This window comes from Biomphalaria glabrata, chromosome 14 (genome assembly GCF_947242115.1).
Source record: "Biomphalaria glabrata chromosome 14, xgBioGlab47.1, whole genome shotgun sequence".
NCBI lineage: Eukaryota > Metazoa > Mollusca > Gastropoda > Planorbidae > Biomphalaria > Biomphalaria glabrata.
The window spans coordinates 2,833,456-2,850,685 of NC_074724.1; the positions used below are offsets into that span (position 1 = coordinate 2,833,456).

At 34.9% G+C, this 17,230-nt stretch overlaps 2 protein-coding genes across 2 annotated transcripts; one reads left to right on the top strand and one right to left on the bottom strand.

The window, feature by feature from the left end:
* Nucleotides 1–3,322: 3,322 nt before the first annotated feature.
* On the top strand, nucleotides 3,323–4,390 carry LOC129922903 (uncharacterized). Its single transcript, XM_056011097.1, has one exon. It carries the CDS (start codon nucleotides 3,323–3,325, stop codon nucleotides 4,388–4,390), a length of 1,068 nt encoding a protein of 355 aa, XP_055867072.1.
* Nucleotides 4,391–5,516: 1,126 nt separating this feature from the next.
* On the bottom strand, nucleotides 5,517–13,394 carry LOC106056721 (CD276 antigen-like). The gene is made up of 8 exons (XM_013213550.2): nucleotides 13,262–13,394; nucleotides 8,776–9,141; nucleotides 8,367–8,546; nucleotides 8,025–8,216; nucleotides 7,795–7,809; nucleotides 7,586–7,615; nucleotides 6,029–6,100; nucleotides 5,517–5,652 (listed from the first exon to the last, which is right to left on the bottom strand). The coding sequence occupies exons 1-8, from the start codon at nucleotides 13,299–13,301 to the stop codon at nucleotides 5,618–5,620; spliced, it is 930 nt and encodes a 309-aa protein (XP_013069004.2). The 5' UTR covers nucleotides 13,302–13,394; the 3' UTR covers nucleotides 5,517–5,617.
* Nucleotides 13,395–17,230: the final 3,836 nt, after the last annotated feature.

A 17,230-nucleotide genomic window follows, 5' to 3' on the forward strand; every position in this document is an offset into this window, starting at 1 on the left:
CTTTATGAATTAGACTTCTATGAACTTCTCGATGACGACAGCTTGTAACACTCTAACCTAAGGTGGGATACGTGCAACAACTGTGTTTCTTACCAGAGCACTACTAGAGGCCCATGCTTTCCTCCCCTGTTACCATTAGGAGGTCATCCAAGGTTCATATAGTCCAATTCGTTATGTTCTTCTAAACCAGTTTTACGTATTAAAATTCAAATTTATTGATGCGTCGTTCAACCTTTTTCAAAACTTATATAATTCAATTTATATATTACAGTTGTTACGCTTATGTCTGTTGTTATACTTCAATCTTTTAACTATTAATAATCCTTTTAAAGACACAAATAGAATAATAAAAAACCTCCACTGAACTTTATCTATTCATCAATTCATTCCTACATTCATCCATCCAATCAAAATCCATCCATCATTAATAAGTTCTGCTGCAACAGTTTTCTGAAAGGCAACTGTTTTTGTTTTTCATTATGCAAACTCTTTGAAATGTCAAAGAGATTGTATGAAGAAAGATAATTCTTGTATTTGTTCCTAAATATTGATATATACAGTTTTGCCTATTGTTACAGAAACAATTACAGATCATTGATTTAAAGGAGGGAGCCTTAGCAAAGATTGGGGCCCTGGGTGGGTGCTGTATACAGAGAGGCCAGGATTTATAAGTCTAGGTTCTATCTTTTCTTAGTTCTTTATATCTTCGCGGTCTGCATCAGTGGCGTAGCAAAGCTGGGGGGGGAAGGGGGGGGGTCCTAATTTGAAATTACCCGCTGGCCCCAACTTGAATGTCCTATAATTTTTTTACATTAAATATGAAATATTAGGCTACTGGCAGGCAATCTTGTTATTCGCGTGGTGGAGTCAAAATACTAGATAGCATTGATCTAGTTTAGCGGTTCTCAACATTTTAAGTTCGGCGACACCTTTTTTGCGACCCCCCACACACACACTCACATAGAAGAGTAGACAATAACAATCTATATTATCGATGGTCTTAGGCGACCCCTGGCAAATGGTCAATCGACCCCCCAAGGGGTTCGCGATCCACAGGTTGAGAACTCCTGATCTAGATGATGTTATAGATGTATTTGCTGCACAGAAAGCACGACGTGAGGCGATATGAATTGAGATTTGCCACTTGCACATTATTTCGCCAATAAACAACGGTATTATTCATTAAAAATAGTCTTAATGATTTTTTTGTTGCTAATTTTACTTATATACTGTACCAATTGGAATTTAGACATATATTTATTATGTACATTAACATGATGTCAAATGTAAAAGTGCAGGGGTCCCTAAAAAGTTCAAGGTCCGCATACCTCTCTATCATCTTAAAACACTGTCATTCCGCATCTCAGCGAGAATTTTTGATATTTTACGTATGCCCAAAACTCAAAACACTCATAGATGTATTCTTGGGACTTCTTTTTTTTTTTTAAGCGGCGCTTATATATTCCGTGTAGTTGAACAACAATACATTTAGGATAAAACAACATCTGTTTTAACGAGTGAAGAGATGTAGTCAACTCCGATGAACAATTTCACATAGATTTATTCTGATAAAAGGCCACAGTAGAAGTCTCTGTCACTAAACACGTCGTTACCCTGGAGTATTCTATCGCTAACTGATTTTCCGGTCTCTAACCCAACATATCCCAAACGTCACTAGTCCCGTTCAATATGCGTCATCTATGGTGCGTCGCTAAATAACTAACCTATATAAATAAGGTGTCTAACAAAGAGTACAGCAAAGTACGTGATCTATTTTATATATTTAGAAGTTTTCATAAGTATTAAATTATTTATTATCCCAACCGTAATTTACTTTGTAATGAATGTAATAAAAGTATAAATGTGATATTAGCTAGCTAGTGTCAAGTGCTGGCTAATCGTGTGATATACTCTCTGAACTGTCATGGGTTTGAACCCTACCCAACACCTTACGAGGCGCTGTGGCTGAGTGGTAAAACGCCTAGTTTCTTAACCGATGAGTTCTTGGATTCAAATCTAGGTTAAGATAGGGAATTTTAATTGGGGATCTTAAGAGGTCTCTGATAGGTACCTGACATTAGTTGGCAAAACGTAAAGACATTTTCTTGTGCAGGCCACATGAAACTCTCGTTAACCTTGGGCCACAGAAACAGATGATTTTCACATCATCTGCCCTACAAGTCGCAATTTCCTTACACCACCTTTCTCTGCTGTTTCGCAGGATGTGGGACTAGGACCTAAAACGTTGTTGCGTTCATTGCTGAATTAATATCTGAATCTTATAAAGCATAACAAAATTAACAAATACGTGTAACCACATTTTAAAATTTACATTACATTCTCATTCCTGCAGTAAAACACCTTTCTGATATTGTATATTTTAATTATTTAAAAAAACGGTCTTGTACATTTCATTTGGTGCATTACAGTATATTAGAAACCTTTCGCCTTTGCAGAGCTTTGTATTAATGTACAATATTTTTTTAAACCATAGATCTATCTTTAAGAGTGTGACAGAATAAGTCGCTACATCCACATACCGAAATCCATTTCTATCAAGCAGTGGTTCTCATAACACTTTTGTAAGGACGTAAAGCATTAATGCTGTGATGCCCAACCTGATTCGCCCAGCAGGCCATTTTAATTTCCGACACTCGCGTTACGGTCCACATGAATGAAAAGGTACAAACAACGAAATAAAATTGACCTGAAACTATTGGATTAGAAGCCCGTGGATCTTGTACTTACATTAATCAATGGGCTATTTGATGTTAATATTTATTTAAAGCTTCAGAAAATGGCTTAATTTCTATACTATAAATACAAGCAACAGTGTAGCTAGCCTTACCACCGACTCATTTTCTTGTCTCTTTTTGGTGAATATTCCCATCGATCCTACAATCTCAAGGCGTAGTTTAACTATCTTTTATTCGCGGATTAAACCAAGAATGCCGTCATATTTGCTTTATAATGCCCTGTAGATATATTTTTATTTTAAAACAGCCACACTTTCTTTACACATCAAATATACTGCTTTATTATCATGTTCCACAAAAGAAGTAAAGACCCGTTCACTTTTCATGGTAGATTCTACATTGAGAGCCCCACTTCATAAACGAACAAAAGTTGAAGAAAAATTGATGTCCCAACGTAGGTAAAGATACATTTTTTAATCTTTTTTTTTGAGGGTGATTTTCTACAATTTGTGCCGACTTTTCGGCGGCCTGATGAAATCACGATCAGACTGATCACTGTTAGCAATTTAACATATATGAGATACAAATAAAGGTAACGCCGAGGGCAGGCGCAGACAGACGAAAGTATGGACCAGTACACAACAGAAAAGTACAGTACCGTACACAACAGAAAAGTACAGTACCGTACACAACAGAAAAGTACAGTACAGTACACAACAGAAAAGTACAGTACAGTACACAACAGAAAAGTACAGTACAGTACACAACAGAAAAGTACAGTACCGTACACAACAGAAAAGTACAGTACAGTACACAACAGAAAAGTACAGTACAGTACACAACAGAAAAGTACAGTACAGTACACAACAGAAAAGTACAGTACAGTACACAACAGAAAAGTACAGTACAGTACACAACAGAAAAGTACAGTACAGTACACAACAGAAAAGTACAGTACAGTACACAACAGAAAAGTACAGTACAGTACACAACAGAAAAGTACAGTACAGTACACAACAGAAAAGTACAGTACAGTACACAACAGAAAAGTACAGTACAGTACACAACAGAAAAGTACAGTACAGTACACAACAGAAAAGTACAGTACAGTACACAACAGAAAAGTACAGTACAGTACACAACAGAAAAGTACAGTACAGTACACAACAGAAAAGTACAGTACAGTACACAACAGAAAAGTACAGTACAGTACACAACAGAAAAGTACAGTACAGTACACAACAGAAAAGTACAGTACAGTACACAACAGAAAAGTACAGTACAGTACACAACAGAAAAGTACAGTACAGTACACAACAGAAAAGTACAGTACAGTACACAACAGAAAAGTACAGTACAGTACACAACAGAAAAGTACAGTACAGTACACAACAGAAAAGTACAGTACCGTACACAACAGAAAAGTACAGTACCGTACACAACAGAAAAGTACAGTACCGTACACAACAGAAAAGTACAGTACAGTACACAACAGAAAAGTACAGTACAGTACACAACAGAAAAGTACAGTACAGTACACAACAGAAAAGTACAGTACAGTACACAACAGAAAAGTACAGTACAGTACACAACAGAAAAGTACAGTACAGTACACAACAGAAAAGTACAGTACAGTACAACTAGATTGCCATGTTCCTCCTGTCTTTAGTAGTGCATTTCCTGTTCTTTTCTAGAAAAACAAAAGCTGCTGACTTTAAAAAATTACTAAAAAATCGTGTATTTATGAATTGTAAATGTGATCTAACCTTTCGTTCTCTCTAAAGGCTTGCATTTATTTGTTGTCTTTTTATTGGACGTTTTTAAACAAGGCGCCAAAACTATGATAATGGGGCGATGTACACAATAAAGTAACTGTTGATAAGCTGTATATTTTTTCAACGCCTTTCGGTAATTTTTGTGCATTTTTTAGCACTGCAGAATCAAATTTTCTAAGTTATTTTATCTATAGCAGAAAATGATCTCAATAGTTTTGAGACGTAAGACTAATTATGGCGTTAGGCTTTAAAATGAGTATAAAAAAAAAAGGGTAATAAAGGATTTGTTACGCCGATGAACTGCTTAGCATTTAATTTTATATTGTAAATATTTACCACAGATTTTTAGTTGGCAACAGTGAAGTGAACTTCAGTTTAGAGTCCTTGACATTCCTAATTTTTCTGTTAGGCCGTTGGGGGCACCACACAAGATCTGTTAACCGTCTTTCTCCATTCCTTTCTGACATTTGCCTTGGATATAACCAATTTCAGTGGGATCTCTTTGTACCGGATTGTTAGTTGAACTTTGGTTAACAATTTAACTAACGTGAATTCGAAGTGCAAACATTAAGAATGAAATCATTACTTCATTAACTAGGCCTAAAACTAACCTAGCTTTAGCATAGATTCGTGTACAGAACTGTAGTAGTGTGTATTAGTTGACGAAAAGAAAGGCATATAACTGATTATAATTGTGAAACTTGGTTACGTTAAACGAAACAAAATCTCGCCAGGACTTTAGTTTTTACTACTCGCTTTAGATCTATGTATTTGAAAAACAAATCTTATCTAATCTTATAAAATACAGACGTTACTTCAAAAAAGAAGATGATTACGTCCTACGCGTCATGCATTCAGTCATGCATATTCACCAATGACCTAAATTCTGCCACTTCACTGGCTAGCTCAGGTATCCCATTCCATGCTCTAATAGCACTAGGGAAGAAAGAGCATATGGAACGAGGAATGTGCCTTTTTCTTTGTGTCTTTTTAAGTATTTTATTACATTTGGTTTTTGTATAACAATTGAAACAGTTTATTTGCAAACATAATGTTTATTATGACCTGTCTCTACTATATAACACTTATATACAATCAGTCGTCTAATCACAATTCCATGATATTGAGACTTTTTTTTTGTTTTGTTTAGTTTTTGATGATCATTTCTTTCTCTCCTTGACCTGATTAAATTAAGAAGATACATATTTTAATTGTATGCAACATACTCTCGACCTGTTTTATGCTTCTAGGTGATTTGCATTATTGACTACGAATAGAGTTTCAGCTCGAATAATACTACATCCATAGTAAATATGCAACATGTACTATATGTACTACATTTATCGATAAAAGGAGGCCTACACTACTAGAACTACAATGACATCTAGATTTTTTTTTTCATAATTTCTGTCCATTTACAAACGAGATCTAGTAAATGCGGATTGCATAGAGATCGCATTGTTTATCATTGATTGGATCAAGCACTCTTTAAATTCAGTACCAACCAATTTCATTGACAACTAAACGATTTCTTTGCCTAATATTGTAATTACTTACATTGGCTTCTTCGTCGGGTGAGAACAATGATGACAGCGATCAGTATAATTATGATTACAAAGAAAGTAACAGCTGTGGGGAAAGAAGTGAGAAGAATGACTTAATAGAGATTCAAAGAAAGTTTAACTTCAACTTGTCTATATATGTCTTCACTAAGAGTTTCTTTTTTATGAGTATTAGAGTAGATCTGTTTTATTAGTCATGAATTAGGAAATTAAAATATTTATCACAGCAGACAAAAAGAACAGAACTTATTGTTTTCTTTCTTTCACCTATCTCTTTCTCTTAGTCTGTTGGGGCACCACACAAGATTTGTGGACCTTCTATCTCCATTCCTCTCTGACTTTCACCATGGATAGCACCTCTGTCAATTTCATGCCCGTCTCTTCTTTTATGTTATCTTTCCATCTCTTTCTTTTTTTCTTATATAAGATTTTTTTAAAAAGTATATTTAATATTTCGCTTCCTTATTTATCTCATTTCAATAGTGAACTCATTCAGCTCATGTTAGACATTTTTTTAAGATCTAATCCAGTTTTGACAAAGAGATGCAAGTGAAATTTGGGGCTAATTGGCATATGCCACTTAGCTATGAGACCTGAGTTTAAATCCCTACTTGAGCTAAGTTGTTTTTGCTATGTGATTTAAGCCAATATGGACACTTTCTACCAGGTACCCGCTTGCGCCCCCCCCCCTTTTCCACAAAAGAGATTGCACGAGAGCGCACTGAGCTTGATATAGTTTGAAAGGTGCGCAATAAAAAAGCAATTTAAAGAAATGGTATATGAGCAAGGTTGTAACCGCCGAAAGTGGTAATGATTTTAAGCGCACCATTACCTATAAATTGCTTCCTATAACGGCACGCATCTCACATAGCCTCTGACAACCAGTCCAACTCCTGGCCTTCACGTGTGGTTCAGAAAATGAGCTCGGCGGAACTGTTCTCACAAACAGGACAGGGGCGAAGGCGAGTAATGTGCGCCTAAACCAGTTAGCTTCTGGCAAGAGAGGCTCCTTAGCCATGGCTGGCTTCTCACCTAGGAGAAGGAAAACTCTGAATTCAAACCTCTGCTGCCTTGCAGCTATACCCAGAGAAAGACTTCGGCAGTCATACCTGGGGTAAAATCATGAGCCGTTGACTCCCACAATCACAATCAGTACAATAAGATAACTTACTTTATTGACTTTTTTATCTTATTATCACACTGCTTTTTAGACACATCCAACAATTATAAAATAATAAACCATGGATTATAATAAGATAAGATTATTGGTCCTAGCAAGTGAAAATTGAGTTTGACAACAACTGACCCCCTCAGCATAACTACTTTTTATGACAAATATATAGATGCAATTACGAACAACATTCACATAGGAAACACATACACACTCACAACCGGGTCTTTCATGGTGGCACTTCTATGTACTTCTCGATAATGACAAATGACCTTGTAACATTCTGATCTAAAGTTGGTAAAGGAGCTTCTAATTATTGTTGTTCTAGCCCAACATTTCAACCTGGTCTGATATAACAGTCATTTAATTTAAGGTACTTACCAACAACTATCATTGAAACTTTAAAAATGTCTGTAGAGAAAAACAAAATCAATTTATCAGCCATAAAAATGTATTTGTATTGCATCAGGCAAATTGCTAATTGTGTACTATTCTCTTAGTAATAATTCTATGAATCAACATACAAACATTCACAATTATGAAATGACAACACACCGAGAAAAATATCTGTGAAATCACGCAATACTTACCCATGGAGTTACTGCCTGGAGAAGAGAAAGTTGTATTTAATTTATCAAAACCAATTAAATAACACGAAACAGTCTTTTTTAAACATTTCATTTTTTTTACGAATATGTTTACACACGGTTCATAATGTAAGCCTTAAATCTAGTTAGTTTGTATTAAAAATTGCCAGTTGAAATTCAACTATAGGGATTCAAATGTTTAAATATAAAACAATTTCTGTTAAAACACTTACAAGTGACCACTGCAGGATCAGTCTGGACACACAAGTCTGTCTCTGGGTCAGCGCATGTATCTGGTGCTGTAGGCTTGAAATCCTCATTGATTACGAAACAAGCCAGAGAAATACCCTGGTGACGCATGTTGGCTTTTAGAGTTGCTGAACTTTGTATACGGATTGTACACTTGTCATCACCTGGCTGTGGGACTAGATAAAAACCATTAAAAAATTTAAAAAATACTTTAAAAAAAAAAGGGCTTAAATAAGTGGAAGAACTGCACATCTACAAACTTATCTGTATATATATATATATATATATGTGTGATATACATATGAAATTAATTAACTATATCTCACCATTAATTACATTAATCTTTAATTGAGAAGACAAGTCAATACTTCCTCCATTTTGATAAGCTCTCCAAACAATTTGTCCAGCTTCAGGATAGCCCACAATGGCTGTACATGTGGCTGTGATGTCTGAATTTTCTTGGACATCTGTTTGGACATTACTTAATTCTGGAGCTGATGGTGGAACTTTAAGGATAAAAATGAATTAAAACGTTTTTAGAAAAAAAAAGAACATCTCTATTCCTATCAGTAGCTTACACGTCCTTTACAGTAAATAATAAAATATAATATTTGAATAATTAATAATAAGAGTTTTTTTATTACAATTTTCCAATAACAAATTTTAAATGTTTGTTGTTAAATTATTAAACGAATATCCTTGAGGTTCATTCAAATATGTTCAAAAACGTTTTACCTTGTACAGTAAGTGAAGCTTTTGATATCTCGAAAGTTGGATAAACGTCAACTAGACAAATATATATTGTCCCATCGTCAGAACATTGTAAGTCTTCCATCACCATAGATATAGATCCCCGTTGAGAAATATCTACATAACCCATACGGAACATACTCCTACTCCTATTGCAGCTGTATTCATTTTCAATAGAACAAAAAAATAAATAATCATTAAAAATTTGATCTAAAGCGAATGTTAATCTCAGTGGGCGTTCATAAGGCTGCGTAGTCCAACTACAGTTCAGTGTCGCTGTTGATCCTACAGCCGTGTCCTTCATCCATGTTGTGGTCACGTCAAGGGCAGTCACTTGCACCAACACTGCAACTGAAATCGTATGTTAGTTTAGTTTAGAGAATGCACTGAAGTTTACGGACTTTGTACACGATTATATAGTGGGGAGATAGAGAGGGTTAGAGATTATTAATGAACACATTTTAGTTACTTGCTTGTAGACTCTAGAGGGTTAACATCATATTTAGCTACTGACTCGACTGTGGCTCATTCTGTAGTAACGTTTGTGATTGTCTGCATTTGGTTATTCTGTGGTAACCCGTTTTTTGACGATGTGTGTTTCATATTCCTCCTTGAAATTGTAATACACCAGACAGAACACCCAATCATCTAAGTTCTTATGAAGACAGTACACCCATGCGTCTATGGTCTTATAAAGACAGTACACCCAAGCATCTAGGTTCTTATAAAGACAGTACACCCAAGCATCTAGGTTCTTATAAAGACAGTACACCCAAGCATCTAGGTTCTTATAAAGACAGTACACCCAAGCGTCTATGGTCTTATAAAGACAGTACACCCAAGTATCTATTTCTTATAAAGACAGTACACCCAAGCATCTAGCTTCTTATAAAGACAGTACACCCAAGCATCTAAGTTCTTATAAAGACAGTACACCCAAGCATCTAAGTTCTTATAAAGACAGTACACCCAAGCATCTAGGTTCTTATAAAGACAGTACACCCAAGCATCTAAGTTCTTATGAAGACAGTACACCCAAGCGTCTATGGTCTTATAAAGACAGTACACCCAATCATCTAGGTTCTTATAAAGACAGTACACCCAAGCATCTAGGTTCTTATAAAGACAGTACACCCAAGCGTCTATGGTCTTATAAAGACAGTACACCCAATCATCTAGGTTCTTATAAAGACAGTACACCCAAGCTTCTAGGTTCTTATAAAGACAGTACACCCAAGCATCTAGGTTTTTATAAAGACAGTACACCCAAGCATCTAAGTTCTTATAAAGACAGTACACCCAAGCATCTAAGTTCTTATAAAGACAGTACACCCAAGCATCTAGGTTCTTATAAAGACAGTACACCCAAGCATCTAGGTTCTTATAAAGACAGTACACCCAAGCATCTAGGTTCTTATAAAGACAGTACACCCAAGCATCTAAGTTCTTATAAAGACAGTACACCCCAGCATCTAGGTTCTTATAAAGACAGTACACCCAAGTATCTAGGTTCTTATAAAGACAGTACACCCAAGCATCTAGGTTCTTATAAAGACAGTACACCCAAGCATCTAAGTTCTTATAAAGACAGTACACCCAAGCATCTAGGTTCTTATAAAGACAGTACACCCAAGCATCTAGGTTCTTATAAAGACAGTACACCCAAGCATCTAAGTTCTTATAAAGACAGTACACCCCAGCATCTAGATTATTATGACGACAGTACACCCAAGCATCTAAGTTCTTATCAAGGTACTGTAGAAATTACAGCAACTACATTCGCACATACATCATTACACAAAATAAAATATTAGTTGGTAATACTCAAAATGTTCTCTTATTTGCTTGCAAACTCTTCACGCGTATGTGGACCCGGATTACGAAAATGGTTCGAATCTCAGTGAAGACTGAAATGTTTTATTCGGGATCTTTAGTCTGTCCCTGAGTACATCCTGAGTCTGCCCCTGTGGCCTTAGTTAAAGAAAGTAAAGCGGTAAGCTTTGTGCTGGCCACAAAACACCCTCGTTAACTGTCAGCCAATAAAACATATAACCTTTACATCATCTGTTTCTGCTCTATAGATCGCAAGGATTGAAAGGGTTACTATACTTTTATTTACAATTTACGCCCCGTCTTATGCGGACATTGCCTGAACAGTGAGATTCCACGTTAAACTAAACACAGTCTATGATGCTAAATTAAGTCTCACTTTTGCCAAATAAATGATTATGAATCAACAAACAATTTAATTATATATTAAAGCCTAGGACTAACGTAGACGGCGAAAAGAAAATCCAAATCGACCACCGGTGGGCATTGCTTGTGACTGCGCAGGATGTGACAAAGCATGTAGATTCTGCATTCCAGATTAATCTTTGGACTCGAAGACAAGCCTTATTTAATTCGTCAGAGTCTATCTTCGTATTGAAACTCCTTTTACTACTTCTAATAGACCATTTGTTTTTTAAATAAGTTTTAAGCCATAGCTGCAACATTTAATGCTTTTTCATAATTGAAATTATTTTTGTGCTACAAAAAAAGCGCTTTGAAAATTGAAGTCAGAAGTCTTATCTTCTTCTTCTTATTTAAGTAAAGTAAAGTAGCAATGATACATAAAACACTGAACCATAATCTTCAAATACAAAAACAAAATTCAATAAAATACTCTGAAAGACACAAATATAATAGTACATTCCTCATCCCATATTCTAGGACAAATTTGGACAAATACTCCTTCTTCTCTAGCGCTATTTGAGCATGGAATGGGATGCCTCAGCTAGCCAGGAAAACCAGTGACTTGGCAGAATTTAAGTCATTGGTTAATAGGCATGACTGAATGCATGACGCGTAGGACGTAATCATCATCGTTTTTGAAGTAACGTCTGTATTGTATAAGATAAGATAATACAGACGTTACTTCAAGGAGAAGATGATTATGTCCCACGCTTCAAGCATCTAGTCATACATATTAACCAATGACTGAAATTCTGCCAAGTCGCTGGTGCCAAGAAGTTCACACAAATAATCAAAGAACCACAGGCCTATATATATTATACCTAGACTGGAGAACGGAAACAAATGTTTATCTGATCGTGATCCGATCCTCATGATAGTAGCTCTTTCTCAATCTGTAAGGGAAGTCGCCCCGAATCTATGAAAATCGCTCTTTCCTATTAGAAAAGTAGGCCATAATGATCTTTAGTTTTCAAATGTTAGCAATAACGCAATACCATTTTGCGGATTTTAAATATAAGGGGCTATTAATCACAGAACTATATACTCACGCAAATCTATGATTTAAAGCCATTTCCTGTTAGTTTCCATTGAGATAATGGTTCTACAATCCTAGATCGAAATAGTTCAGCCTGTTGATTTTTCATCATATGATTTTAGAAGATAGTACATTTAAGTACATTTAAATAGATGATAACCTATATCTTTCTAAATCTAGATTATGTATCGAAAAAATTGCAAAATATTAATTATGAGATGCGAGAGAGCACTTATTTTTTATTTTCAGTTACTCGATCTAGCTAGGTTTAAACATGAAATCATATGTTACATAAATTAGGGTGATAACTACTTTACAAAACAACTCCTTTACAAAACAACTCCTTGTTTTATCTTTTTCAATTTTTTTCACAACATTTTTGTGTAGTGTTATGAGATCCCTATGTCCAGTTCGGATTTAATATATATAGGTCTGTGCAAATAACTTTAAAAAAAAAAACATAGCTTTTTAACGCTTTCTTTATTTCGTACACCAGATACACCAAACAAAAAAACCTAGACATTTACAGTTTTTTTTTCCGAGAATGTATGCAAATATTCAAAAGAAGAACTTTATTCTGGAAGCTCACTGGAAAGACTCCATGCAAGAATTGAACGAGAAAAGAATGCATCACAATCAAATTCATATAGAGGCCATTGATTTAATTTTTTTTCAGATTACTTATTTTAGTGGTTAAAGTCCAAGTAAAGCTTTTTGGCTATTGACCAAAAAAAAAATTATCCCTCTAAAATTGACTGAGACCTATCAACGTGAGCGATCTCTTTCCTTTTCTGTGAAGAACTAGGTCTGTTAACATAATTGATTCGTAGCCTATATAAATTGTCTTCCACAATTTGATATTAGCATTTATTTTTCTTCGATCTAGTTCATTTTCCTATTAGTACAAAGTTCTGAAACTACAATACCAGCACCATTCGGTCTATAGGGCAGATGATGTCAAGGTCATCTGTTTCTGTAGCCAGAACAACCAACAACAGCCTTTTCTCCATCTAATGTCATAGGCTCACTTTAGATCATGAATTTAAAAATTATAATCTTTAACAAGATTTGAACCCGGGATCCTCCGTTTCGGAAGCCAAGCGTTTTACAACTCAGCGCTATTAGTTTTGTTAACTTGGTGTAAGTATAGAATTTTACACTTAACATAACTGATAATAAATTTATAAAATAAAAACTTACAAACAAACAAAGCTCTCAAACACAAACGACTTCCAGTCATGTTGAGTCCTGTCGTTTAATGCAAGCAATATTATCTCTTCTATTAGACAAGGAATTAATGCTGATGTTCTAAGTATTCTACGATTATACGCTGTCTAGGGCACTAGGCTGAACACTTTGTCTACACGAGCTGTTTCTCTATTATGACATTACGTGGCTGAGGTATTTATACGCTAACAATTGGTGCAAGTAGTCCCGGATATTAGTAAGTGGAGGGCACGAGCTTTAAGTCCCCTCCCTGTTTAAGCTTTAATATAAATACCTTTAATAATACAAATACCTTTAATAATATAAATACCTTTAATAATATAAATACATTTAATAATATAAATACATCTAATAACAGGTCCTATTTGTTAACAATATGCATTTTTTAAATATATTTATTTTTTTTATTTCTACCTTGCCTTGGTCATTCATTTCTATATGGTAGGACTACAAATTTTTTCCGGAAAAGTCGGATTGCAAGTTCATTTGGGCTTAGTTTAGTAGTAGGACATAGATTGTTCATCTTATAGAGTAGATTTTCCCTTCCAATTACAGTGCTGGTAAGGGTGGCATTTGCTTTGCTGTTGTAGGAACCAGCCATTTTTGGTTTGGGTTGTTCAATTCTTGAGCCGTGGTCATTTTTTTAAACCTTCCATAGCTTTAGTTGGCACCATTTCACACCAAGCTAATTGGTCCAGAGCTATGTCCTAGCTGTATGTCCACATCTATGTCCACTGCTTTTAAGTCATGAGGTGGGGGACCAGCCTATTTCTTATACACATCGCAGGTTACCCTTACAGAATGACTTTTGTGATAAGATCTTGTGATAAAAGCTTGTCTTCGAGACTGAAGATTAACTAGAAATGTATTATTTCCCCTGGCTACGTAGCCCCCGCTGTAATCTACAAACCCAGCGCAGGCATAGCCATTTTCCTCAGTGATCAGTCAACTACATGCAAAAATGTAGAAATGAGATCAGTGCATGAACTAGCATATCTCTGACATATTTTATTTATGAATCGACTTTGGTGATCACTTTTTAATGTCTCAGCCTATCACACGTGTTTTCTTAAATACAGATGTTACTTTAACAAGTTTAGTTATTTTTCTAAAGGTTCTTCTTCTTCTTCTTCGTTCTCATTGTTATGTTGGAGTGTTCAGATGACTAGACCAATACATGAGCTGAACTGCGCATTGGTTTCCAAATATTAATGTTGAAGTGTAGCTATAAAATGGAAAGTACAATTGTTCTAATTGTGACACAGTGTGAACGGAAATGCCTGACAGAAAAGTGTTTTAATCAAATCTATACAAAGAAGTGACATTTATTATGTTCACTGCTGTTTCATTCCCAGAAGCCTCTCCTCTTGTTTACAGGGCATACTGACCTAATGTCTCACAGGTTTTCAATACATAGCGCAATAACATATTGTTAGAGACAACAATGGGAGCTTCTCCCAATTGACAGCCCGGCCTTGACATCCTTGGAAACCAATACGAATGTGGGAAATGTTATCAATCTAAAACCGGATGTAACATCTCCGTTTCTTTTGCAAGTCGCAGACGTTACTTTGGGAATGAAGAGTTTAACGTCCTAACTCAAGCCACCTGCGTCTACTTCAGAGGGGTGGGGATAAGCAGTGTTGAAACTCTTGAGCTTAGCGACGACAGTACCACGTGACCTGTGTTGCTGCACAGTCGTTGGTTTGTATCTCCAGACAGCCAGAACAACTAAACAAGATGCAGGTCTATGCTATTTATGACCTATATACTTTAAATAAATGTGAGAGAAATACTTAATGGATTAAAACTTAATGTAACTTTTATTGCCAAGCTTCTATCAAGTCACTCTGTCTGTTTTGTAAAACGTTTGTACACGTTATTTCCCCTACACCCAGTCTCAGGTCAAGGTGAAATTTTGCATAATTATCTCTTTTACCTGACAACACAACATCAATAAAAACAAGTAGCCATTTAAGTGAATTAGTTATTAACCATCGGTAATTAATTATTTTTGTTTGGTGTCTCTAACAAGTGAAAGAAATCGTACTTGATAGATGTGGTGGTCTAATTTGAATTAGTCCCCTTGAGGAATCTGCAGTGAACATTTTTTTTATGCCTTTAAAAAACGATCATGTAAACATTCACCGAGATACCGCCTTCCTCCCTCTCACTTTCACAACTGGTCCAGACAAGTGATAGGATCATAGCACATTGAGCTAGCTAAAGGCTAAACAAATACAATTGGAAACAAATATTTCTAATCGCACATGTTTATTATGTCTAATTGATACAATTACATTTAATATAAGCTAGTTTTTTTTCAAAAGTATTTTTTATGTTTTTCTTGTTGTGGCAGTGATGTTGCTAGGCTAATAAGATTAGTGTTCTTACATTTACCATTTTCATTTAGAATATGTGTTAGGTCTGGTGCTATAAAGAGCATGGAATGAGTTGCCTTTATGTATTACCTCCCATGCCTATGTGTTGTTGGCGGTCATTGACCTATAGCACCAAACTGCTGGTAGACAGCTCAACCGCTGTAGGCCGATAGAATCTTAGCTAATAAAGCTTGAAATAACTTGACTAAATTTCCTTGTGAACAATACTAAATACAACTTTATTTCTTTATATAGACACAATTAAGTTGACATGAGATCAAATAAATATACTAGACTTGAGTAAAAATATTTTTTAACACAATCTCAGTAACATAATACAACCTTTCAGTCTCACGTTCTGAAGTGTTCTCTCTTAACGAAAACCAATGACGACACTGCCACCTATGTTGTAACCAATCGCTAACCTCTTCCTACCGTCACCATAGAAACACACACACACACACACACTCCATAACACCATGAGACGACGACATTATTGAGATATTGGCTTTGATGCCAAAATAGAAACAATCTGCCACCTTCAAATTGATTTCTATTATTGCATAGAAAGTGAAATATTTTTCACCTAAAATCTTATCAATAGTTAGACTTGATGAGTAATATAACTAGGTCAATGTAATAAATATTATACCTAGACTGGAAAAAGGAAAAAAAATGTTATCCGATAATGATCAGATCACAGACCTATATATATATATCTATATATCTATCTATATCTATCTATCTATCTATCTATCTATATATATATATATATATATTTTTACCCTTTACCTTTACCTTTTAATATATATATATATATATATATATATATATATATATATATATATGTAGAGAGAGAGAGAGAGAGATTGTTATGTACGTAACAATTTTTCAAGCAGTATACGAAGTCGCCCCGAATCTAGGAAAATCAATCTTTTCTGTGTTAGAAAAGTAAAGATCATTAGTTTTCAAAGTTTAGAAATGATGCAACATCTTTTGTTGATTTTAAATAGAATGGGCTATTAATCACAGAACTATATATTCACGTAAATTGATGAAATAAGACATTCCTTGTTAGTTTCCTTTGAGATAATATTTTGGAAATCCTAGATTGAAATAATTTTAAGTCTGTTTATTTTAATCATCTTGTGTACATTTAAATAGATTGATCACCTAGATCTTTCTGGATTATGTATCTAAAAATTGCAAAGTAATAATTATGAGATGAGTGTGCCCTTACTTTCGATTGGTTCAATTACTAGATCTAGATCTAACCATTAAATTGTATGCTACGTAGGTTAAGGTTGAAAAACAACAACTTTACTACTTTACACCTTGTTTCAGCTTTTCTAACAACTTTTTCAAATTTGTTTGTATCGTGTTCAGAGATTTACATGTCCAGTCTACATAGATATATATATATAGTCTGTGGTCCAAACAATAATGCTCAGATGAGTATTAAGTCGTATAGACCTAGTTTCAAATGGTGCAATTCCAATTAATTATGCATAATTTATGATGTATCAATAAGATAGCTCACAAAAAAAAAAACAGGGTTACA

Bases quoted from the DNA above. Each gene is read 5' to 3' on its own strand.
- LOC106056721 (XM_013213550.2), bottom strand. From the start codon at position 13,301: ATGACTGGAAGTCGTTTGTGTTTGAGAGCTTTGTTTGTTT. The intron at 9,142-13,261 runs GTAAGTTTTTAT...ATACGATTTCAG, and splicing joins TTTGAGAGCTTTGTTTGTTT to TTGCAGTGTTGGTGCAAGTG. The intron at 8,547-8,775 runs GTAAAACGTTTT...TTATCCTTAAAG, and splicing joins AGCTTCACTTACTGTACAAG to TTCCACCATCAGCTCCAGAA.
- LOC129922903 (XM_056011097.1), top strand. From the start codon at position 3,323: ATGGACCAGTACACAACAGAAAAGTACAGTACCGTACACAACAGAAAA.